Consider the following 26,334-nt stretch of genomic DNA (forward strand, 5'->3'; position numbering starts at 1 on the left):
GGCGACCCACAACTCCGCAGGCTGATGGAGCACTTGGAGGGTCGATGAGGCGCAGTCTCCAGCATCTTCTCCAGATTCTTGTCAAACTTCGTCCTAGTACAGGATATAGTCTACGAAAGGAACTTTGGAACCAGCAAGTCAGCACGGCTATTGGTGATTACCAGTAGCCTTTGTGAAGACGTTTGCCTAGCCTGCCATGACGACCCTACAGCTGGACACGTTGGATACAGCAGGACACTCGCCAGGATTCGCGACAAGTACTGATGGCGCAAATTCCCGAAGACTGTCCATTTCTACGTCCGATCCTGTCATGAGTGTCAACCACGCAAGAAATTGCCGACAAAGCTGGCGGTATTCCTGCAGACAATTGCGCTTCCGATCACACCGTTACAGCAGATAGGACTGGATTGGCTTCTATTATTCCCTTTTTTCGAAGGAAGGAAGCCGGTAAATAATTGTGGCAAACGAAAGCCCTTCCGGCGAGAGCTGCCCTGGAAGTTGCCAAGTTCTTCGTCGAGTGCATCGTACTTCAGCACGGTAGCCCCGTGGTCCTGATCACTGACCGGGATCATTGTTCAAGGCACAGCTGTCCCAAGGAATCCTTCGGCTCAGTTACACAAGCAACCGTCGTACCACTGCGTACCACCCGCAGACCAACGGGCTGTTGGGGCGACGCAAGGAGACTATCGCCGACATGTTCTCGATGTACGTCACTTAGAGCACAAGTCGTGAGACCAGGTATTGCCCTACGTTACATTCGCCCTTAACATGGCGGTTCAAGAGACCACTGGAGTTACTCCTTCTCAGCTGGTACATTATCGGAAGCTAAAGACCATGCTTGACGTGATGCTGCTCCACGAGCCAGCTCAAGACGGGAGTGACGGCGCCCAGGTGGTTGCTCAACTCGCCGAAGAAGTCCGCCAGCTCACCCGACTCCGGATTCAAGACCAGCACTAAGTCAGCGCTGGCCGCTACAAGCTTCGTCGCGGGGACGTCCACTTCCAGCCCAGAGAAAAGGTGTGGGTGTGGGCGCCCATCCGTCGCTGCGGCCTAACCGAGGAGCTGTTGAGACGGTACTTTGGGTCATTCAAAATACTTGTTCACCTCAGGGAGCTCAACTACGAAGTTGTGCCTGACGGAAAGCAAACCTTATCACAACGCCGACCATGATACGAGGTGGTACACGTCATTCGACTCAAGCAGTTTTGCGCTCGATACGACTGTGGACGTTTTTTGTGTTCCAGAGAACTTTTTAGCCTACCGTTCGTTTGATTCGTTTTCTGTAAAATCGGGGCGATCCGTGTTTAAAGGGGAAGCTACGCCGCGCACGCACCTAGACAAGCCGGCGGCGCGCTTGGCTCGTACGCGAAGGAACCGAGGTTCGACGCTAGTACCGGACGCATCTTTTGGATTTTGGTAAATGTCTCGTTCCGGTAAATTCGATAACCCCGTTGCTTGTTCGAGGTCTGAATGTTCTACACGTCGAACTGTTTATGCAGGTAGTTTCAGGACCCCACGCGTACACAAAAGTGGCTACGCGTGGCGAGCCGGAGTCAGTCTCGCTCTTTCGCTCGATCCTGCTGCTAAGCCTAGTTTGACGGCTGCAAAGCTCTGCTGTTTTCTTTTCGGTTTGTCGAAATTTCGCCGCATTAAAGGATTATGTTTCTTTAGTTATTCTTTTTGTCGTCACCTCGTCATTCGTCACAATATCATATAACAATATATACCACTTATATTTTATAGAGAATATAATAAAATATAACAGAAAAAATTTCTGAACATTGGGGGATAAAGGCAGTTCTATACTCCGCAAAGTCAAAACTTTTCATCTGGTGAAGCAAAAAATCCCATTTAGGTTTTCTCAGGCATATACTTCGCTGCAGCTATGCTCTTGACTTGCACACAACCGCAACGAAGCGGCCTAGGCAAAATCAACATTCTCTTTGCGAAAATAATTTATAGATAACGTCAGAAATAATAAACTGCTTTTAGATTCGTATTTTGTTGCTCTCTATTAATTATTATTGGAAACTGTTTGCTTTAAATTCGTGAGATAAGAATAAAAAAAAAATTTTTTATAGTTCGGTATTTGCTATCTTACCTCTCCCAGATTCACCATTTCTACAAACGGTGAATCTGGGTGATCGAAGTATAATGAATGATGACCTTTCCGAAATTACCTAAAATTATGGCGCACACAAAAGCGAGTGTACATTGTAGAGCGTCTTGAGGGGAACGTTGAGTACTTATGTGCTACCCTTGAGTGCAACGAGCTGAAAGCGTTGAGTTACAATAAAGGTTGTAATCTCTCTCGAAAACGCTCGAAAACCTGGTGGTCTAACATGCATCTTTATGAGTTTTATGAATGCGAATACACTCCCAAAACGTATGTGGGCTCGCTTCATTTCAGAACACGGTGGCAGTCAATCACACACAAAAAAGAAAAAAAAAACAATATAAGGATCTGAGTGAATGCCGAAGCTCAAAATATGCATAAAAAAAAAAGGCGATGTGCTTAGGGAGCATAACGTTTTGCTCAATCACAGTCCTGGTGGAAATTGACTTTTGTGGTAACATTGTATTTTGAGCTTCGATGTTCGATGGGACCTTTTTGTCACTTTCCGTCATTGGCTGCCACCGTGTGCTGTTGAAAAGTAAGCCCACACACGTTTCAGAGTTTAGCATCAACCACACTCTCTCCTCTATCTCTCTCTCTCTCTCTCTCTCTCTATATATATATATATATATATATATATATATATATATATATATATGAAGTAAGGTAAATATAAAAACAATGGACCGGGAAAAGTTAATAAGTCCAAGATGCGTGCTGTCGGAGTTACTAATTCGAAGTTTATTACGACGTTTCGAGCGGGGACCGCTCTTCATCACTTCATTATATATATATAAGAAAGCTGTTAAAACATTATAAAACATTATAAAACCTTTGGCCGGAAAAAATACATTTATTTCCCTGGAGGCTTGAGACCCTAATCTCCTTCAACGTACTCTCCTTGAGATTCCACACAATTCTCCCAGCGGTCCTGCCATTTGTCAAAGCATTTTTTTATGTCGTTTTCCGAATGGAGGTTAGCTGGACCGTCGTATTCCGCTTAATGTCGTCTCGTGACTCAAATTGGGTTTCTTTCAGAAGCCTTTTCAGCTTGAGGAAAAGCCAAAAATCGCAAAGAGACAGGTTTGGAAAGTAGGGAAGCTGAGAAACCACATCGGTTGTGTGTTTGCCAGGAAACTTTGAACCAGATACGAGGAATGAGCACGTGCACTGTCATGGCGCAGCTCCCAAGTTTCGGTTCCCACAGATCTGGTACCTTGCGCCACACAGAGTTAAGAAGACGACGGATAACCTCCAGGTTTTTTGTGACGTTTGGCCTTGTAGTGCATATTCGTGGTGCACCACCGAGTCGAATAAAACGGTCAACATCACTTTGCCGTTCCTGCGCACCTGGAGTGTTTTTATTTGCCTCGGTCATCTTACAGCCTGCAGACAATCGCGCTGTGCCTTGGCTTCTCGGTGATAGGCTTAAACCCACAACTTGTCAACCGTAATGACGGTGCAATGTGATGAGTTGGGCCAGTTGCTATCTAGACGATATAATGAACAGCGCACAAAGGACAGTGAGAGAGACACACACTGGTGTGTCCTATGCGTCTCTCTCCTGTTGTACTGTCGTTTGTGCACTGTTCATTATGTCGTAGTAATGACGGTGTTCAGGAAGTTGCTAGACAATATATGTGGAGTCTAGCGTAATGTTCTAGACCTTCAGATGGATTTCTTTCTACTGCATCGTTATGAACTTCGGCACCAAAATTGCAGACGCTCTCCGATAGGATAAATTCTCGCTGAAAATGCAATATACCCCGCGAGCACTCATTCTAACGTCGTGCGCAAGTTTGCGGATGGTACTATGGCGGTCTTGTATCACCAAAGTTCGCACTTGATTGGTAGCACCGTCATTCCGGCTAGTTGAAAGCCTCCCAGAACGTGAGTTGCTCTCCACCACCGGACGGCCATCTTTGAACCGGTTGTACTACTCATTAATTTGCGCGAATCCCATAGAATCGTCACCAAAAGTCTGCTGAACCTTCCAACTGGTTTCCACTTGAGTATCACAAAGCTTCACGCAAACGTTTATGTGATGTCTTTGTTCGAGTCTTTCCGTTATTACTCGAAGATGATATCCTACAAACTCTGAATAGACTCCCTTAATAACAGTCTGGCCGCCAGAAACTGACATCTTCTGCGGTCTTGAAAACGTTCCCAATTGCGCATTAAGCCACCTCCCACCCTTCCATCAGAGGGCACATTTTGATGTTCATTTGTTTCTGCTGCAATAATTTAGGTCGGAAACGTTTCGAACAGTTTTCGTACAGGGTGTTTTTTCTAAGACAGAAAATGTATAAAAAGAAACGCAAATAGTTCTTTAAGGCTCTGTTATACTCGGACGTAACGCGAGCGCGCGTGCGAGCGCGTCACAGCGACGTCACGTCGCCGTAAACCCGACGCTCTAGACTTCGGCGTCATGGCGTAACCGGCGCGACCGGCGGCGTTCGACGCTGCCTGACCGCCTCGACGCCAAAATTGAGCGTGCCGTATTCCGCGCCAGCGACGCCGGACCAGGATGCATCACGCGCTGGCTCCCGGCAGTCCTCGCGCGGGAAGCGCGGCGAATACGAGCAATAGCAGGCGACGGGGGCACCAGTCCGTGTGGTATCATGTTTGAAGAATAGGACTCGGTCGGTCGAGAAGCTGATCGAGAAAATGCGTTTTCACCCGTGTGTATACGACACGAGGAAGCTTGAGTAACGTTACACGGACAGGAAAGGCAATGCTTGGGAGGTCATTCGGGAGCTGTGCGGTCTCCCCACAGCTAGGCTATTTCGTTGCTCCGCACATCGCGTCTGTGCTTATTGAAGTACTGTGTTCAGTCGCTGCAGCGATCATGATTTGTAAGTTGCTTGAAAGGAGAAGCTTCATACGAAAAGGCTCCAGTCACCGTTCGTGGTTAACGTGGCGGTCGTGGCCGGATAAAAAGAGAGAGCGGATACGCAACGGGGTGTCTTGGCTAGGGATAATGCGTCGTGGTAGTTGAGGGCTGGGTGAGCGCGGGCAGCGACTTTGCGCCATCTACTTGTGCTTACAGAGATTGTAAACAAAGTGTAATTTGCCCCGAAGAAAATGTGCAGAGATGAAGAAAGCGTGCGCGTAAGCGGCGGCTAGCGAACGACGAGCGGGCCCGACCTGGACGTGCAGCAACAGTGCAAGCGCCAATTTTCGTCGTGCAAGATACGTCCACATCTCCGCTCGAACTTGGCGCTCAAGAAGCGCGAGAATTCTCGTCTGCTGCTTGAAACGAAAAGGCGCCAGAAATGGCGCACTCTCGCAGGAAACGCGCCCTCGTAGTCAGATTTTGCGCATGCACCGCGCTGGCGGCCCACCGACGCGCGCCGCGGGAGCCGCCAGGGCGAGGATGAATTTTTGACGCGCGAGGAGTGACGTGACGCAGCCGACCTGGGTCAGCGTTCGCTGGCGCGCGCGTTCCGTGGAATGTAACAGAGCCTTTAAGGATAGTGTTAGCCACCGGGACCGACGTCAGGAAAAAGTGTAAAGTAAGCAACTTAATTATCTAAACTTTGTAAATATGTTTTCAAATATTTGTTTTGGCAAGTAGACTTTATTTAGTGTCGCCAAGATATTCCTTAGCAGTTCTTAAAATTAAGACAAGAAAACTCTGCTTCCCATGAGCAGAAGAGATTCCGAAGCAAGATGCGCAAACGGCGGCGGAAGTCCCTCCCGAAAGTTACCTCCACAGCAAACGAAGATACACCACCACGAGCCAGTCTTGAGCACTTTACTCAAAAAAGATAATCTATCACACCTAGAATGTGTCTCGGTTCAAAACATTGAATTAGACTACTTGATTACTTGAGAGTCACAAATATTGACAATTACTCACGAAAGTATCCGTTACGTTCGTCATTACTTTTGACTTGGAAAGTCGCAAATTGTTCTGCCGGGTTGGGATTATATTTTCAGTTAATCGCTTTTAGCAGACTCTACTCTAACCCACCTGATCATCCTGCAGCGGTGTTCCTCGAACCTCTCCACCGCGGCCTCGGGATCCGTCAGCGTGGCGGGACTCCAGAGTCGTTCAGCGACCGCAGAAGCTCGGGGCCTAGGGCAGGGAGTTGCAAAGCACCCGAAAATTCAGCACAAACGAAAGCTGAAAAGCGCCAACAAGTCACGGACGCAGGAAGCCACGCGTACAACCTGCATTTTTCTTTATTTCACCAGCATCACCGATCGGCATCGCAGTGAGGCACTCGGCAGTGTATTGTCGGAGCACAATTCTCCTGCAGAAAGGTGTCCCGGGCTCCGCTCGGTGTCTCGGGTGGACCCGAGAGGGCCGTGGCCTTCCCACGATGCCCCGTTATGGCGAAACTAAGTACACTGCTATCTCTCGTTGTCTCCGGTTCGCCGTTCGTCCGTGTCTTCCTTGTGCTTTTCGGCTTTATTACTGTTTTCATATGTGAACACATTAACAGCTAGAAATATTCCATATATCATAATTAACCGAAATTACTACATGTGCCGTGTTCGCTCTTTTAATGTTGCGAGTGAAATTTAAACGAAGCATGGGCTTGTTGTGAAAAGCAAACAATCGGCACCTTGTAAGAAAAGGTTCTTTAAGTACGGTTGGGGAAGGCGGGTAGCTGAAATTGTTTTAAATGTAAAAACACTATATCTCTATCCTTTTAAAGCCCGCAGGCATATTAATCGTGTTCGTAGCTTTAAAAATTGCAGTTTTTTTGTTTGTTTTTTTTGTATTGCCACGTAAATATTCAATTTTGCTTACATGGTCCATTGTAAGCGATGATGGCAAATATTTTCATTTTGTTTTTCCAACGTCGCAATTTTTTGTATCGGACACTCGCGGTCAGGTTTCGAACTTTACTCGAGCGATTACGAGTAATCTATTTGCAGAGCGAGCGGAGATAATCATCCATCCGCACGGGGAAACGTTTCCGCGGTGAAACCTAAAAACCCAAATACGGGCAAAGCGAGGCTTTACTGTAGAGCAACGAGCCATTGCGATATGACGCACATGGGGCACTATCGTTGAAGGACGTCTTAGTAAAGCATCAAAGCAGAAACAGGTAAAAAAGCAAAGAAATGAATCTCATTGAAACCCTGAGATTCACGAGCAGCGTTTCGCAATAAGACTGAACTTGATACCAGGAATTTCAGGAGCTAATGTTCGTAGCATCCGGTATAAAATAAGCTATGATCTTTTAGTTACGGGGAATGCATTTTCCGAGCAACCACGACGCAAAACACTTGGTCCGGATCACCGAGTGCAGACAAGTAACAGACAAGACAAAGTAGCATTACTAGTATATTAGGCTTTTTTTTCCGTCAGTTTGCATTACATCGCTGCGCTGAACTCCGTCTCGCTTCGAAGTGCACACTAGAGTCAAGGAACCGGCATAAAAAATTTCAGTGTACGATTACCGAATTCCAGGCGGTGCTTGGTTCAAGTGCAACCTCGAACTAAAGTTTGCGATGCGAGTCTACTGCCGAACTGGTCAATCTCACATCTACCCGTCCTATTTTTAGGAAATTTTTTCACTCTACTACGTTTCAATTTGAACCGCAGCCGACGCTGGGTTTTGATCGAGCAAGTAAAGCAGCGGCAAAACTGCTCGTGGGCTTTGTGCATTTGCCATCACCGATTCTACCAATCACTTAATGCGTCGTGATTCACTTCTGTGCGTGATTGGTTTCGCCGGTGATCAGGAAAAAGAAGCGCCGCGACACTGCACTTTCCGCAATGCCCGATTGGCTCCATCGAATCCCAGTGTCGGCTTCGATCAAAGTGAAACAGAATATAGAAAGGCCAGTCAGACTTGTACCGCTTCCTCTTCCCTATCTTCCGTGAAATACAAGGGCCGTCCAAACAGAGTACGACTCGCGTCCTGCGCGACAAAATACGGGCGCGCTTCGTAAAAACCACATCCGCTACGGCACCTACTTCCGATGTCAGTCGAGACATCTACTACGCTGCCGGGCTCGAAACAGCGCGATTGTTAAATGACGAGAGCGAGTCGCCAGATGCGCGTGGAGCTGCCTCCTCGCCATCTTCTCATGCATTTTCGTTCGCGCGAGGTTCGAGACAAACAACATCCGCGGAGGCCTCGTACGGCGGCCGGCCGACGGCCCGATTCGTTGCGTCCTGCGGCCGACGTCGTGAGCTTCTACCAGAAACGGGAGTGGGCGCTCGCTCTTCCATTTCTCCAAATTAGTTCCAACGCTGACCGGAAGCGGAGGAAACACTCAACTTCCCTCTGCCGAAAATTGCGATCGACGCAAATCGGGATGAGTCGTGTGCCACCTGAACAGCCTTTCATGCGGTATCGTTGGAAACAAAGCGCCTCGCAGGTGACACCCACGCTGTCCTTACCAGGTTCGGCTGATGATGTTGGTGGCGTCAACCCACTCGCCCCATATGCACGCTTCACCGCCGAGCACCAATGCCTTCTGGGAAGCAGTTCCTACAAAGAACGAGAGGTTGCACTTTGAACAACTCAGCCGAAAAGATATACCGGGGAAAAATCAAAGTAATTTGGATGATTCGGAGCAGGATCCGCTTAAAAGTTTAGTTGAAGCGCCAACATTCATATTGGATACTTTAAGATAATTAAAAAAAAAAAGATGTGTATGCACGGTCTAAATTTATTTTAGCTTTCTTTTTTTTTTTTTTTTTTGCTAGATGTTTTAGCATCACTTTTTGGAACGCTGGGATAATATTCTGAGCAGTTCTTTTTAGTAATCGATGTAAATAAAATAAAGTGTAACTACACGTCGTAAATATAATGTTTTGTGGAATTTTATAGGAATCTGTGATTAACTACATTTCGGTGATTGCTCAGACAAAAAAGAATTACGAGAAAAAAAATAAACGGTGGTCTTTGTGCTACTCGACAAACACTCAGTGGCTTTATCCATAAAACCAATTAGTGAAAGTTGAGAAATGCCCTTAAGGCCCCCATGTCGTGGGGGTTGCAAATAAATGTCTAGGTACGAATTAATTTGAGATAAAATAACGCTTCAGTTTCCGAAGTTCACAAAATTTCAAAGTACCCAGACTTTCGCCTATTGTCACCGAAGTTTGCCAAATTACTTTCTTCTTGTAATTAAGTTATATCACTAATATGTAATTAATATACATTACAAATTACCACGGCTAAGATAATTAAAAGAATGACACATTTATTCGGCAAAGTAACAACATTACATTTTAAATTACTTTGTCATGGTGGAAATTTTCATAAACTTTCACTCTGCACTACCTAATCGTCCCTTGAATGGTAGATCCTGACAAGTGAAGAAAATGTAGACTTCGCTTGTAGTATATCGGAGTACAACCAACTCCAGCCCCAATGCCTAGCTCTACTAAAGTCTCTTAGATTCTCACACCTTCATAGAGCAAATGATGTTATTTCGTTTCGTTTCGGCAATATTTGCATACTGAATTCCCGGATTGTTTTTATATTGCGCCCAAAGAGTCAATCACAAAGTTCCTCCCCGTAGCACCCTCAAGGAGAAAGCTGGATCATGATTTCGGGGACAAAGTTTTTGTCTCTGTAGCTTTCCCTGTTGTATCAATTTCATGTTATATACATATATATATTTTTAAACGAGTACTTTCGCGTTTGAGTGCTTGCGCTCTAACTATTGTGCGCTTTTAACGACTAAATATATTTGTCCTCTTCAAAATGCGTCCTACCATGATATAACTTATCTAATAATTTCTTTGTGTTTTTAATTTTCGCCCACTACAATTTAGTCAAAGGTGTATATTTGAAAGAGGTTGCGTTTTATTTCTACAGGAACGCAAACTCTGCTTAATGCCAAAACGTAATAAGGGTATTTAATTGGAATTACTGGTCCTGAATAATTCATTACACTACTAAATTACCTACAAAAAGGTAATGAATTATTTACTCCTTAATGTCAAATGTAATTATATTACTGTAATTACATTTTGGCAATTGTGTTACTGCAACCTCTTTTTTAAATTCCATTGGGAAAATCATGACACAGATAAACCGCAACCCATATACCATGTGCAAGAAACCACATGACATATAGTATGCATTTCTTTTCAATGAAGTACACATAGGAGAGTTTGATGTTTGGCTGTGGTTGTCTCACAGGATTAATATTACCTACACTAGAGGTTCAGCTGGCGCCTGTGTGCTATTGCAAATTGAAGCAGGCAACAACCGGCCTAAAATTTATTCCGGTAATGCATTCCGCTGGAAGAAAAGTTGTGCATTTTTCTTTCTGCTTGATTATAAAAGAAAACATTACAAATAATTGTAACGTAATAAATACTGTAAACGACTTAAGTTTTGCGAGGACCTAATTTTCGCGAATATCGCGAATCGCCTACGATTCGCAAAAAATAGATCCCGCGAACAATTACGGTACAATGTAAACATATTGGAATCTATATGGAGATACGACCGCGTCGCGAAAATTAGAACCCGCGAAGTATTCAAAAACTTCAGCTTTGACCTAAAAGCGAAATATTAAGCCCGCGAAAAATAAGTCGTTTACAGTAGTTGAAACGTTTGTCAATTATTTATATAAAAAAATTAGTCACTGGCAGTGTGTGTGCGTGTGTGTGTGCGTGTGTGTTTTCAAATTCATTGCATTAAACACAATGGTAAAATAGCTTCTTAAATGCGATTCTATACGCTATCAAACCCAGTTAGCGCGACCAAGGCATGGTCGCTTTTCCGCAATAGGGGTTTCCATGCCAAATGAACCAACTAGTGCATCTGGAAACAAGAAACGGCGAACTACGCGGTATCACTGGGTCAGTAAAGGCCCGTTCACACATGCAGCGGAGTGCTACAGGCAGAGCGCTGACCTCGCGCTAAGCGCTTGCTGACGGGAGCGCTCACCAGCTTTGTATCGCACCGTCAAAACGGTTGCTCATGGCAGACGATACATAGACGACGACACGTAAGCAGCGCTACATCAGCGCTTCGCTGCATGTGCGAACCGGCCTTAACTCCCTGCGGATGTAAGCGCTCAAAATGAAGTAAAAGTAAACTAATTATAGTCTAACTTAAATAAAAAAAAGTTTCATATTTTTTCTGCTCACGCATACGTGCGAAGATACCCTTACCTTAAACACAGTCTACATTATTTTCTATTGTTAGTTTGCTTAGATTCCTCGCTTGTCATTGCACACCGGCTGTGGGAGACAGATTTGATCCTGAAATATGACGACGTTTAACATCGTTGATTGGTGAAGTAATATGCTGCACCTAAATCAATCACATTTTTACAATGGTAATACATACTGCTGTGTATGCATTCTATTCGCCGCGACCAAGGTAACAAAATAGAACCGTGTTTTTTCCCGGAGGAATACAAAGTATACGCCACTTTTCCTATAGGTATGCAAAGGAGCATTGTAAGCCTAGACTGCTTGCTCTCTGATTCAATTTGCCTTACGGAAGTAACATGAACATCAGTGCCAGCTGAACATCTAGCGTACACTATAACTATATGGGTTGTCTATCCCATATTACTTTTCAGATGGCACAATGGAATAAGCATATGGCATTGCTTTTTTAACTAGTGTTTAATACTTTTTCAATTAACTATATTTTAAATAATTAGATGGGACGCACAGCAGCCGTCAGGATTCGGCATGTTTTATGTGAATAAAATCTTATAATATAAGGGAGATTGTCCCGAACCGCCTAAAACTGTAAATTACACTGATGAAGGCTTGAAGCTACCCGAGTTCCAGATTTTTCTTCATACGAGTTTTTTATGTGGCACGATTTGACATAGGTCGCGGACGGGTGAATAAACTTGTATTGTTCTTTTCACTAGGGTCGTTATGGTGAAATAGTTCCGCCTTTCTCACCTTCCTTTTTTTTTTTGGACATCACTAACATTTCCAAACATGGTCACCTCGCAGTATCATGGGCGGAAATCGAAACAATGAAACCGAGTTTCTCTTTTTCTTTTTGTAAAACTGACGCTTTTCTAGAATTAAGAAAAACGCTGTGTAAAATATATCTTTGGTGTTAAAAATCTTTTTTTGTTGTTGTTGATGACTCTTTCTGCTGTTGCTAGGGGAGGACGAAGCTTTGTGAAACCGTTTTTACTACATGTTTTCTTCGCTCTTTTTATATGCAGAAGGAAAAATAAATAAAAGTAGAAATTGAAATAGTATTTTTCTGCTTCTTGCTGTGTATGAGAGCTGTAAGCTTGTCAAGGCAAGGTGGTGGGTTTGTTCCTACAAAAACACAGATCTCGAAATTTTCATACAATTCTCAGATATTAAAAAACAAAAAAAAACGTTACTCGCTGTATTTTTTCCTCTACCGCATTCTCTTTGCTCCTTTCGGCGACTGTCTGGTCGTTCCGATGCAGCGACAGCACCATTTTCAAGCTACCATTTAAAAATGCACTCAATGACTATGCACCAACGTCTGCAAGCCATGACAGTAGTTCTGTCCACTCCACTGGTTTGAGAACGATTGCAGTCACGATACTTGTCGTAACAACCTTTTTTACATAAGATAATAAAGGCTGCTTGCTTATGAGCCAAGATATCTTTTTTTGCAAGCAGGTAACTTGCTGTGTACTAGTGCAGCTTTACCTCTTGTTTTTACCAATCGCGTTTTCTCTTCACGCCTTTCGTACTTTTCTGTCTTTAGAAAATATATGCTTGTGCCGGTGGTGACTTTATCCATTTAAGTGCCTTTAAAGGTTAGGTGGATCATTACATAGAAAAACCATTCGAACAATAATGCAAAATCTACCAATAAAAAAGTAGAAACAAAATCACTTGAAAGTGATTATTAAAAACCAAATTACCCAAAATTAACTAACCGATAATTACAGGCACAACGCACACAGACACACAACAAACAAGATATATTCAAGTCGATAATCACGAGACAAATTCATAACGGGTCGTCATGGTTACCAACGCGCACATAGAAAAGACGCGGAAAATAATCACAAGTGTTGCCGCCAAGTCAGCGATAAACATGCTTACAAGAGGTGGGCCATCGTGAGTTACGCAGAAGCGACATGAAGTGACCGTGATTTATGGTCAGAGCTATTTCATATGCCGACTCATTCCAGTCAGTCGTGGCCAGAACAAAAGGGGAATATTTAAACAAGTTAGTCTTCTCCAAAGGAATAGAGACGTAGGGTGATCATGACAGAAGAAAGTGCCTGCCGCTTGGTAGGACGTAATCTTGACGAAATACAAATTAGCTACGAAAAATCTTTTGAAAAAGGAACAACCTCGCTAGATGCTTCCTCTGAATCAGCGACAATAAACTGATGAAACCCGTAAGCTGTGTAACACTTACAGATGATTGTGTTTCAGTATGAACCGAGTTGGCCCGTTTTGTATACATTCAAAACTGTCAAATATATATTTTAATGCGGGTCCTAAATGACATATGCATATTCAAACTTAGGCATAATGAGAGAAGCGTAGACAATGAGTTTAGTTTCCACCGTTGCTATAAACAAATGCCCTCTTAAGAAACCTAATGTTTCATTCGCACTCTTGCTGAGGTATTCGATATGGGTGTTTCAGGACAGTTTTGGAGTTAGATGAACTCCTAAATATATACATGAGCTTACCTTTTCAAGGTCTGAATTCATCATTTTTTAATCATATTAAAGCGTTGAACGATGGCTAATAAATGTAATAGTTTTCCTTTTCTACATTTATTTGCATCTGGCACGTATTATACACCATCACGGTATGCTGTCCAAGTCTTTTGGAAGAGAAAAAGAGTCATCTCGATCAGATATTTCCTGGTAGAATAAACAGTCATGTCCGAATAGGCAAATTTTAGATGAAAGGTATTTTGGTAGGTCATTTAAATGCACTAGAAGAAAAAGCGGGCCAAGATCTGATTCCTGAGAAACTACTGATTTAACCTTATGGGGTCTGAGCTAATGCCGTTTACAGAAACGTATTGTTTCCGATCGTTCAGGAAATGAATAATCAAGGTAATTACAATGGCGTTTATTTTTAGAGAATGTAATTTTTTTAATAAAACGGCTGTGAGGGACACTATCGAAAATTCAATAAAACTGCGTCAGTTTGGGAGGATGAGTATGCTGGCATGCAAATCGTTTACCAGTACAAAAAGCTGTGATTCACATAAAAGGCCACGTTCAAAACCATGCTGTTTAGAAAGAAGTATATTATTAGAATTCAGAAACGATGTGTTTCATTATAGGTGGATAAATTATATGTTCTAAAAATTTGCGAGAAACAGACGTCAGTAATATTGGCCAATAATTTGATACACTGTAGCGATTTTCAAACATATAAATTTGAATTACAATTGCCAATTTAAGATTGCCGGAAGGCCGGTATCAAGAGGCCCCTAGAATAGGCTGACAAGTAGAACACTCGTGATGTTTGTTTCTTAATTTCAGCGGCTTTGAACACACCCCGTCAAGCCCAGGGCTTCATACACGGCTAATGAGACTGATAACTACATCGATACTAACAATTATATCATTCGTTTCCGTATTCGCAAGTGTGTAGACAGTGTGCTTCTCTGACAAAGGCAGCTCGTTAGTGAACACTTTACCAAAACGTGCGTTATGTGCCATAGCTGACTCAGGAGCAGACAGTGCTCCGTCACGTTTCTGTATTAAAAAAAAATGTTTTTTCTTTGGGATTAACTATTTGCCAAAACTTCTTGCGATTAGCTTTCAATATGCTCTGCAAATCATAATTAAAATAACGTTGCTTTGCTTTCTTAATGTCATTCTTGCACAATCGAGCACCGTCTTCGTACAATTGCCAGTCACGTTCCGTATCAATAGTTTTGGCTCTTCTGAATAATTTAAACATTAAACTCGGTTTGAACATTTAGGTAAAGAAGATTTAGATAGCACTCTGTGGTTGTTTTCTTATTTGAAGATTCTATGTTTGCCTGTTAGTTAGGAACAAAAAATACCAAGTTACGGTCGCTTTATATTCGTAAAATTATAATTCGCAAAGAGGCCACTACCTTACGCAAACAGTAAGAAGTTTGTTCAGTGTTAGAACTTACGCTTGGTAACTCACAAAATATGAATGTAGTATAATTTATTTTGAATCGCTCTGAAAGTTCACCTTATTATAGAGGCGACTAAAATTTTCAATCGTATACTTTCATAGTTTGAGATTTTTTACCGTTTGGACGTTTATGTGTGCGTTGAATTTTTTGTGAATATTTATACTGGGATTTTCATTGCCACGTTTTTCAGCTATATAAATATATGAACGAAGAAACAATGAGGCATGGTACCATTTTCTATTCAGTACTAGAAAGAAAGTTCAAATTAAAGATGTCTCGTAGTGAGCAGCGACGCTGGCAGCCTTCATCAAGGTGAGCTTTTTTTCTGCGAAAAAAAGGGCTGCCTGACGACCTTCCTGAAGAGTTCTTCAGGAAGGTCGTCAGGCAGCCTTTTATTTCGTTCACCTCACATCATAATTAATTATGTTATGTGGTGTCGTTCGTGTGAAAAAAAGGCAGTGCTTTACTAGACTACAGAGATATTTCTTTGCCGAGACCATGTGTTTGCACGAATATTTAGAATAATGTTTTAGAAGGTCCGGTTATTATGAATACGCAGCCTCGTACTCTCGTCGTTTTCTTCATGTCAAACTCGCGTACGCAACCCATTACCTACTCTCGCCTACGTCCAATGTCCACATTGGCCTCGAGATCGACCTAGAGGTAGCGCTACGGTCGCGCTATCATCATCATCAAAGCGGGGATAGGAGAACGGCCGCCCCATAGGCTCTCCACGTTCGCGCGCGAGACGGCGTAGATTCTTGCGTTTATTTTGTCGCATACTATCGGTGGGAAAAACATTCTAGCGGAAAAGGATGTGGTACTGTTCGGCGCTTCGGTGAAGACCGAATCGTGTTGCCAGCGTGCGGCCTAAATTTATATAATCGCTTCTGTGGGTGCGTCGTCTGCTCTAGGCAGACGTTGGAAAGCAGGGATCATTACGACTGATGCCTGTTGCCCGCTGAACTGGAATATTTATGTTAAATAGTTGTTTCTTTTAAAATGGATGTATCGGTTCATCAACGTGGCAATTAAAAAAAAAATTCCAACCCAGATGACATAATACTGGTACTGTGGGCTGTGAAATCGCAGCTTCTATGCTTTTTCTTAACTTCTAGCTTTTGCAGAAATAAAAATATTTAGAATGAAGATAAGTTAGCGCTGTATTGGAAATTACCATGCCATTGAGTTACTCTGCTCTTTTACTGTGCCATAGTGTGGGTAAGTTTTTTGGAGTCTGAACAAATCTACTGCGTTGCGATGAGGAGAGAATGTCTCTTCTAGTTAAAGGGCTACTCCACCGATTTTTTCATTGTCTCCGATTGGCTTGAAATTTTGCTAAACTAACCAACAAACATGGCGAAAATAGTATCCCAAATATTAGGTCAAAATATTGTTTTTTCGCGAAGTTATTGAATTTACAGTTTTGGTCCTCACCGTGTTTTTCAAGCTCGAAGTCTCTACTGGCAACAATGAAAAAGTGACGTCAGTGGAAGGCAGGAGTTCACTCTTTGAGCTGTAGATTTTGTTTTAAACTGATTCGAAGCAGTTTCATGGTGTCAAATGAATGCTTGGGAAGCTCGCTGCAGTACCCGCGCTCCAGCACGGAACAAATGATTGGCATATTCTATTTTTTGGCTGCTTGCTCGACTGGCAAGCCTGCCTGCCACTGACGTCACGACCCTGCAAAGCGCGCGTATATCTGAATGTTGGTTTTTGCATCATTTTCATTTGCCGATTTCGCAATAACTATTATGAATTTCGCGATTCTAAATAGCATACCGGAGAGAGTAAAGGCCGGGGAGTCAGAAATTATAGTTAGTTGAGGTAGCTCAAAAAATCGGTGGAGTACCCCTTTAAGATCTGCAAACTGCACGTTGGCAGGACAACTGAAACAAGTGCAAAAAACTGTTCTAATATATCTGCCGTGACTGTAATTAACGGGTGTGACCGAGCAACGCAGCAATGTTCCTGTTATTAAATGCTTTTCTCGGTAGTGTGGATTCACCCGTTTCAATTTTCTTGGTGAGGGCCGCGGATGTCAAGGGGCTAATGCTATAAATTTCTGGCTAAATAATCTCGTGTTCAAACACAGTAGACTCTGCAACCCCAACAAACAACGCGCACCACGACACAGACAGCATCGGCCGCAGTGATACTCTTTTACTGATGAGGGCTAGCGACCTTCACGAGACTTTCCGATCACCCTCCGCCCTCACCTAACGTATATCGGTACTGTTCAGTTCATCGATTAACTTTCAGATTATTCAAGTAATGCTTTATTGAATTTTTTTTTTTGCCGGTTGATTGGAGTCTTGTGCTGGAGAAAGTCAACAAGGAGTAAAAATGCCTGCTTTAATATTTTTGACGTCCTTATTTCTTTCGTTACAATAGCTTGCATGGTAAACCACTTCAGCGTGCTTGTCATTTCATCAAGGGTGATCATACTGTTTAAATAATAACTTTAAAAATACTTCATTTTGAAAGGCTTCCCGTGTTCATATTTATGATAGGACTCACAACTTGAAGTTTAGAATGGGAATGCAATATGCCATTTATGACATAGTAAAACCAGTAAAAAATATGTAGTTTTAACGTCTTTCACGCAATATGACCGGCGAAAAATCAACATACAGATTCATTGATTGATCAGTTTATTAAAGGATAGCGATCAGTCGGGTTAATTTTCTAATCAAACTACAAACCCACTCAACATTTAATGCTTTATGAATGCCACGGTTCGTGCGAGATAACAAAAATACGTGGGACCAGCGATTGTATACAGACCAACACACTAAGATTACGGAAGCTTACGACTTAATAATAATCGCTTTGCTGAATTTCTACGCATGGAATACGATACAAAACAACCTTTAGTAAGAAGAAAACGGCAACAAAAACACAAAACATTTAATAAGGAATGTCAAGCTCAGCCTGAAACGGGCTTGCGTCGTCGAGATCCATGCTTCTGAGCGTGCGCCCGTAGCAGACGACGCACGGCGGTATCCCCGCTTTCGCACGTTTCCAATTTCGGCCGCACGGTGGCGACACGGTTCGATCTTGAGGCGAATATTGCTCGATTAAATTAAAACCATATTTATGAAATAAGAACCACGCAAACGTTTAAATAGTGTTGGCAACGCAATCTATGTATGAAATTACTGAGCTGTCTAAAAATCTGCACCGAGGCATTGAAGTTGTGACGCAATGGCGATATGTTCATAAGGATTCCACAGCTCCTAAACGACGAGGCCGTATTTCCGGATTGTCACCTTCCTAAAAACAGAGCGGGTCACACAAGGAACATGGCTTCCGCGTTTGGCCGGGATTGCTGTTTCATTGCCTCCAATATACTGACGAAGCCTGGCAGATTTCAACGAGAAGCGGCCGCCGAAATGGAAAAGGTGAAGCAACAAATAAAGCATGATCGGAGAGCCACCTGACTGGCGCCCTGCTGCGGCGTCTCGCAGCAGACCTGAAACACACGAGAAGTGTGTTTCAGGTGCAAGCCGCTGCAAAAGCTGTGCGCCGACGTCCAGGATCTCCGAAAAATGGCTGTTTTATGCTCTGTGCTACCATATCCTCGCACTCCACACCTGCGACCGGACACTCTATGGCTCCGTCGTCGAACGGCCAGGCTTTATGAGTATAGAGGAGCTCGCTATCGCTGTTCAATCCGTCAGAATACGAGTCCCAGTCAAACGTTCGCACATCACTCGAGTAGTCTGTGCCAGACTTGGCGTCTTGTAGCTGACGTCGGCATTACGACTTTGCTACCCAGAAAGGAATGAATGTTCGCGCGAGAGAGCGTGTGGCTGCCCACCGTCGAAGCGCTGAGGGTCGCAGACGTAGTACTTCTTCCAGTCGCTGCCGTATGATATGTAGTCCAGGTACCAGCAGGAGGAGAGCAGGGCCTGGTATCCGCGCGCAGTCACCATCGTCAGCTCCGTCTCCTGGGGCTGCTTCCACACGTGGACCACCGTGTCTGGAGCCACCTGGAGTCCCCAGGGAATCGAGTTTGATTATGCCAAAGGTCGCCAATTGTGGAGTAAAAGAAGGAAAAAACTGAACAGGAAATAATGACCGATGTAAACCATAGCATCTTTGAAAGCGGCGCATATGTCGTATAGATTACTCCATTTCAGCGGCCCGTTTAAATATTATGTGCTCAAAAGCCATAATGGAAATTTGCTTTACTACATATATACGCAAAAAAGGCGCAATGGCTATAATAGTGCAATAATTCCTAGAGCAATGTGCGTGTTAAGTCACCGTTATTTGTGTTGATTTCCAGGTGGAAAGTGGATTTAAATTAGCACGCTGAAAATGATGTGCATAAAGAACGGAGCAGAAACTTAATGTCACATAAATTATTTACGGAATTAACCCTCCGTAATGCTCCTATTTTAAACTTTAGGCGCACCAATAAGATGAATATTTTCAAGCTTATCTAAACATCCCGCAAGCCAACGAAGAGATCGCTAAAGCTATACCGTTTTCAAATACTACGAAAGTTTTCTGAAGACACGGTGCTCTTTCGTTGCTGGCAGTGGTGTCATTAGTTAAAATGCTGTATGATAACGCTAACAGTAGCTTACAACCGTAAGGCGCTCCTACCTCCATTATTTATTTTTTGTTTTTCCGCCGTTCTTATGTTTTGCACTCCTCGAGAAATGTGCACACGGCGCAAATTATGAGGATGATTTCCCCACGTGAAAACAAATGAGTGAACTAGCACCGCTTGTCGCAAATGTTTGGAAAAAATAAAAAAGCCATGGCGACGCAGAGTGAATTCATCGCGTTTCTTAAGCCTGTGCCGCTGAATGGGATTGTTGCGGCGTGTTCACAATGTCAGCACGCCCATTATACTGGAAAGGGCTCAGGCGAGACCAGGAAAGCTCTGATGGCTCTGTCGCCGTCGTACCGCATGGAAGTGCAATACATGCACACTCCATGCAACCCGTCAGTCCACCGTGGTTGACGACCAACAGACCGCAGATGGGGGGTCGCCGACGCAGCCGGCGTCACTGAGCACTCGCGAGAGGAATTTGGACAAGAGAGCAGCTCAAAATGACGACATTAGCAAAGGACTTATGGACGTCTTGGGCAGAATAAAATGCATTGAAAAAACTTTGGAGACTCAGGCAGGAAAAGGTGATACTATAATGGCGAAGTTAGATCACCACGGGAAAACAGTCGACGCTATAGACACCGCCATGACCAACCTGTCAGCAAAGTATGATGGACTTCTGCGAAGATTAGACAGAGAGCGCAACAACAACAGAACTAACAAAGAGGACGGGAGAACTAGAACCAAGGGTGGCGGAAAAGGATGTTCGAATTCGAGACCTGAAAACAGCAGTAGAGAACGCAGAACAGTACTCCAGACGGAAAAAAGTAGAGATCCATGGAAGCGTACAGCAACCCCACGAGAATGTATTAGACGTTCTGAAAAACCTGTCTGCCAAGCTCGACCTTCCGGAACCAGGGGCAGAGGACATTGAGGCTGCTCACCAACTCAGGGCGAGGGAAGGGGAAATACCACCGGTTCTTATCAGGTTTGCGGGAAAAAAAAACGAGGGACCTGCGCATGACAAAGCGAGTGACACTAAGAAATGAAAATATTTACATTAACGAGAATTTAACCAAAAACACTGAAAGGTCTACTTTGGCAAACTAGGGAATGTGCAAGAGCAAAGGCGTAGTTTGCGTGGATGAGAAGCGGCAAGATATTTGTACGGCAGAAAGAAGGCGCTGCTGCCATCCGTATTGAAAGTGAAAGAGATTCAACTAAATTGACGTAGCAATGGAGAGCACTCTCGACTCCATACGCGAATGGGGCTTTTATAGGGCGCGTGTGCAGACGGAAAGTATCTGCTGTAATGTAGAGCTTAGCTTTCTGCATGTAAATGTTCGAAGCTTGCGCAGGCATTGGGACGCACTTTTAGTTATATTGTCTGGAAGCCTGGCATCGCTGGATGTATTAATATTGAGCCAAATTATATTGGACGAAAAAAGCGTGCTCGGACTTTACGCTAGCTGGTTTCCATTCGTATTGTCTGTGCTGTGAAGAAAAAAGGGGAGGTGGTTTCTTGATGTTTGTAAAAAATGACTGCTTTTCAGATAGGATAAACGTATTCATGCTTCACGCAGAAGTTTGCGCAGTCTCGATTCGTAAATCTTCGTCTTCATATATTGTGCGCGCGGTTTATTAACCGCCTCATTTAAATATAAACATGTTCCGTGAGGAATTTTCTGTTCTACTTCGCCAATTTAATAACAACCAGCATATTCTACTAGCCGGTGATTTTAATGTTGATATTCCGGAAGAAACAAAATACGGAGTTTCTAATTACTTAGATGTTCTTTCTTACTTTGGTCTAGAGAACATAATGCTAGATTACACGAGAGAAGGCTATTACGGTTGTAAAATAACTAAGACATGTAATGACCATATAATAACTAGACTTGGAAATCTGACATTAGTTCCTCCAGTAATTAAACAAAAAGGCGTGGATCATTATTGCATAGCCTTTCCAGTATTAGGAGAAAACCCAGCCAATTACACGTCCAACCATAAAACTTAAAGTTTACCAACGTAAAGCTTAAAACAGTCTCAGATGATAAAAATATGGACCGTGTAATTAGCACTTATGATTGGAATTCATCGGGAATGTATAATCATATCACTAGTTACAATTTGCTCGTAAATAAATTTAAAGATATTTATGAAACCTCTTTCATGATTACAAAGCTAAAAAATAAAACCAGAAATTGTGTGGATTAATCACAATATATTAGAACTATGTCATCAAAAAGATAAATTATGGCAACGGTGCAAGCAAACTCCCAAAGATAAAGATCTTAAAAATGAATTTCGTGCACCCCGAAATAAAGTAACAGCTAAAATTCGATTATCGAAGAAGAAGCATTACTTAGACGGATTGGCTTCAGCAGGAAATTCAAGGAAAACATGGGATCTCGTAAATTAGTTAATTGCTAGAAAAAGGAAAAATAATATTGACGATACAATAAGAAATATTTTCCCCGGTATAGACAACTACGCGGAACTGGCCCAGTCCTTCAATAGCAGTTTTGTTAGTACTGTAAAAGCCTTAAAGCAGAATATATTGCCATATGCAAAAAACAAATCCAGCTGAGCAGATCGACTGCTCAAATTCGGCACACTTAGCAGAACTACACGAACAAGAATTGTTCGATATAATGAATTCAATGTCAATTACAAAGGTACCTGGGATAGATGAAATTCGTGTACGGGATTTAAAGTACAACTATTCAAAGGTAAAACTGATGCTACTTAAAATCATCAATGGCTTTTTGACAACGGGTGAAATACCAGAAGGGCTAAAAGTATAATAGTAAGGCCGCTTTTTAAAACTGATAATAAGAAAGATGTTGGAAATTATAGACCCATATCCATATTACCTGTGATCGCTCACATCCTAGAGAAATGGGTTCAAAAATAAATGAATGAATTTCTCGACAAATGTTCGTTATTAAATGAAGCGCAGTATGGCTTCAGAAAACAAAAAAGTACAATTTCACTGCTAGAAGATTTTTCCGATTGTGTAAACGATCAATCCCGTTGCGGTCTAGAATGTTTCAGTATGCCGACGATACCGTTTTCTTATTACCACATTATGACTACGTGCAAGGAGTTCCTCTTTTTCAGAGTGAGATAAACTTATTAATAGATTGATTCTCGAGTAACGAGATCTTTCTAAATACCAATAAAAATAAGCTAGTATGTTTCCGTAACCCTCATAAGCGCATTGAACTTAAGAAAAACGTATATCTCCACCTTCATGAGCAAGATAAGTCAATCTGCAGATGTAAGCCACTACCATATGAGTCTTCAGTCAAATATTTAGGTATGTTTTTTTAATGAGCCCGCACTTTCGAAACAGCAGTTAGAACATATTACTAGAAAGCACCGTTTAGTATCGGTGTATATAGACAAACTAAAAAGTGCATGCTGTGTAAAATTACGGCAGTCCATTTTCAGAGCTCTAAGAGAGTCAATCTTAAGCTATGGAATAACGATATACGGGAATTGTTCAGGGTACAAAGAAAGGGAATTGATAGGGTACAAACACATTTAAGTTTTCATATTTTCCAAGGACACTAAACGAGTGGAATTCATTGCCCCTGGAACTCTTTTCATCACCTGATTTTGAATCATCATTGGAATCCTTTTATCTGTCCCAGTGACCCTCGCCGCTTAATAGTTTCATTGTAGTATTTTGTCAATGAATATTTTGATGGAGCTTTCAGCCTTGAAGTTTCACTGTAATTTTTGCCATCGTGTATTTTGATGGGTCATTGTTACGGCTTTGTGATTTGCCGGGTTTTGATGTGTGTATTTTTTGTATATCTTGTATTCTGTGCAGCAGATTTCCCACCATTGTTTTCTTGTTTTATGTGCGGCCATTGTTTTTTTGTGGCGTTATTTATCTTTGCCACCCACCCTGCTTGGACCTTGAAAGGTCTGCGGTATGCAATAAACAAATAAATAAATAAATAAATAGATAAAGCATATTGCGATTAACGTTTCATATATGGTTCAGTCCATGATGGCTTAGAACTAAAAGAAAAAATGAAGGCACTAGGCATACTCTCATTCGATCAATTTCATAAATATCTAGCAATAACAAGTAATTATTATAAAATAAGCTTTTTAAGCTTAAAGGCTCCAAAACCGGTCTGGTCTCTCTCGGTCTTGCTCAATTGCAAGAGTGTGAACGGGCCTTAAACGTCAAAGAATGGTGTCAAACGCTTCCTGGTACTACCTGTGGATAAAAAGTGGTAATCGTTGGCATAGTGCACAGTTCTTTCTTATGTGTAATGATGTATACAGTGTTTTGTTTCCTGCCTGGACCCACACACAAGCATTTCTGCTTTCATGGGCTAGTACGCTATCTTGTGAACATTTTTCTTTTGAGTAAATAAAGTGTTATTATTAAAAAAACTGGCACTGACTTTATATGAAGGTTATGCAATATTTAGAAACGCACACATATCGCAGTCACTGGTTTTTGTAGCTAACTTGAGTTTGAAGTCTAATTTTGTGGGTTTTAGCCGACTTGTTAATTATTTCTTCTCACGCGCAGTGCTCTTACTGTAGTACCTGTTTTGAAAAATACTCAAGATTTTCTTTATGTTCTTTGTAAAAAGACAAGTCCCACACGACCTTTTTAATTACCTGTAACCTCACAATTATAGGTTAACTGGAGTAATAGCAAAATAAAGCAACCACCTTCGATTGCTCTGGCATTTACTTTCCATTGTCGTAAAAGCTTAATCTTGCCTCATATTTTCGAAAAATGAAACGCATCCACCCCGGACACAACAGAGACAAAAAATATTATAAGAAAAGATAACGCACCTGAACGCCGTTATCAACGACTTCTTGCCAGACAATGTAACTCTTGCGCAACCCTTGAACAATCTTCAACAGCCTATGGTAAAAAGAAAACACATATATATATTGCTCAGCGATAACATTATTAGCCTCTTTGTACTCTGTCTAACGCGAGTGTAATTTTTTACGAGAAAATAAGTTTGTTAATTTATCTCATAAAACACCATTAAACACGTATTGATTTGAAGGAAAGAACTTACTTTTGAATATAATATTCCTCGAGCTTCTGATACTGTCCTGTAATCTTGACCTTCTTCATAAATTCGGTTATGTTTGGATTAGATTTCCTGAAAAAGAAAAAAAGAAAAGAAATTGGCTAAATTTGTAGAGTGGTCATGACAACTTGAGCATGTAAAGGAATTTGCACGTGTAAGAATGTCACGAATAATAAAAACACTTAGGCCAAGAAACGGACACTTTAAACTAAAAACACTGTTTAAAAATGTTCACTACAGTAACAAAAAACAGTGCGCAAAACAATAGTCTTCAAAGTGGGAAGCTTTTAGGCTAAATTCTTGGGGGCATCTCTGAGGCCCCGATTAGACTATTTCAATGTCCCACTCCTTTTGAAAGCTCAGACGGCGTGAGCCTTTGCGGTCATTCTGTAGATAGGATAAAACGGCTTCGTTACTAATGAAATGGTGCCATTTCATCAGTCTTTTTTTCTTCCTCACTGCTGCCTATCATTAATCTCCAGCTCGCCCAAGAAGCATCCATTATCCAGGCGCTGTCTAATAGACCCAAAACTGTATCCAAGCCCGACTGCCTAGAGCAGCAGAGCCTCCACGCGATTCGTAGGCAGTCTTGTACACGTTACTGAAAAAAAAGTAATCGATTACAACAACTATTACTCTTGGCTAAAAAGTATTCGAATAGATTACTTGATCACTCGACAGCAAAAGTAATTGGACATTAAGAAGTAACCGCTACTTTTCTGATTACTTTAATGTGTGAAGACTTACATCTTTAGCGCTCATAACAATGAACTACTTCCAACCTATATTTCACATTTTCACAAGTATCGAAGAGGAAAAAACGGGTTCCCTGTACAGCATCAGCCATCTCTGAGTGCTGCATCATGGGATCATCGATTTTTCTAGCTGCCAAATTTCCAGCAGTGTCGCAATCGCTATTTTACCCGAAACATCTCCACTGGTCCCTGATGAATAGAAACTTAGAGTGCTTCTTCAAATCTCTGGTTCTAAAAAAAAGGTATTTTGTTTTCTTGCTCTATATATTTTCGTGTACTGGCAAGCAAGAGGCCATTACTCTCTTTCGCACACACACGCGCTTCTCGAGATATTATTCACACGTGGAGGAACTCGCATGGTATACAAAAGAGCAGCTGCTCCCGGATTTAAAACGGATCATGTCTAGTATCCATTAGCGGAAGAGATCGCCCCGACCACTTCTGAACTAGAAACCTTGCTTGTGACAAAGGCCACGTAGGGGAAATAAGAAATCTTGACGTGTATTTGAACTGGCTTTGTTATATTTTGCATACGCTTTAGACATTGTTTGGTTCTGGTTCTCCTACGGGCTGCGGGTAGGTACCGTAAGCAGGATTCTTTTTTTGTTTATTTCTGTGTGTGTGTGCGTGAGGGGGTAGTTTGAACGAAGGACTTACAAAGCTACATTCCGCTCCTTAAACTTCGCCCTGAATGTCCTTTCTCACGCACTGGGGCTTCTCTGGGGCTTCCCACTCCCCGTCCTAGCCCAAAACAGAAAAA

At 42.4% G+C, this 26,334-nt stretch overlaps 1 protein-coding gene across 1 annotated transcript in view; it reads right to left on the reverse strand.

The window, feature by feature from the left end:
- LOC8028558 (beta-hexosaminidase subunit alpha) overlaps positions 1-26,334 on the reverse strand; it is a 108,929-nt gene that overhangs the window by 17,299 nt on the left and 65,296 nt on the right. The window contains exons 8-12 of the mRNA XM_040208928.2: positions 24,805-24,891; positions 24,569-24,641; positions 18,986-19,157; positions 8,484-8,574; positions 6,093-6,197 (exon numbers count right to left, since the gene is read on the reverse strand). Of these exons, the coding sequence (XP_040064862.1) occupies positions 6,093-6,197; positions 8,484-8,574; positions 18,986-19,157; positions 24,569-24,641; positions 24,805-24,891 (528 nt within the window). The remainder of the gene's footprint in view (positions 1-6,092; positions 6,198-8,483; positions 8,575-18,985; positions 19,158-24,568; positions 24,642-24,804; positions 24,892-26,334) is intronic.

Source organism: Ixodes scapularis, unplaced genomic scaffold (genome assembly GCF_016920785.2).
Source record: "Ixodes scapularis isolate PalLabHiFi unplaced genomic scaffold, ASM1692078v2 PGA_scaffold2__306_contigs__length_199485367, whole genome shotgun sequence".
Taxonomy (NCBI): Eukaryota; Metazoa; Arthropoda; class Arachnida; order Ixodida; family Ixodidae; genus Ixodes; species Ixodes scapularis.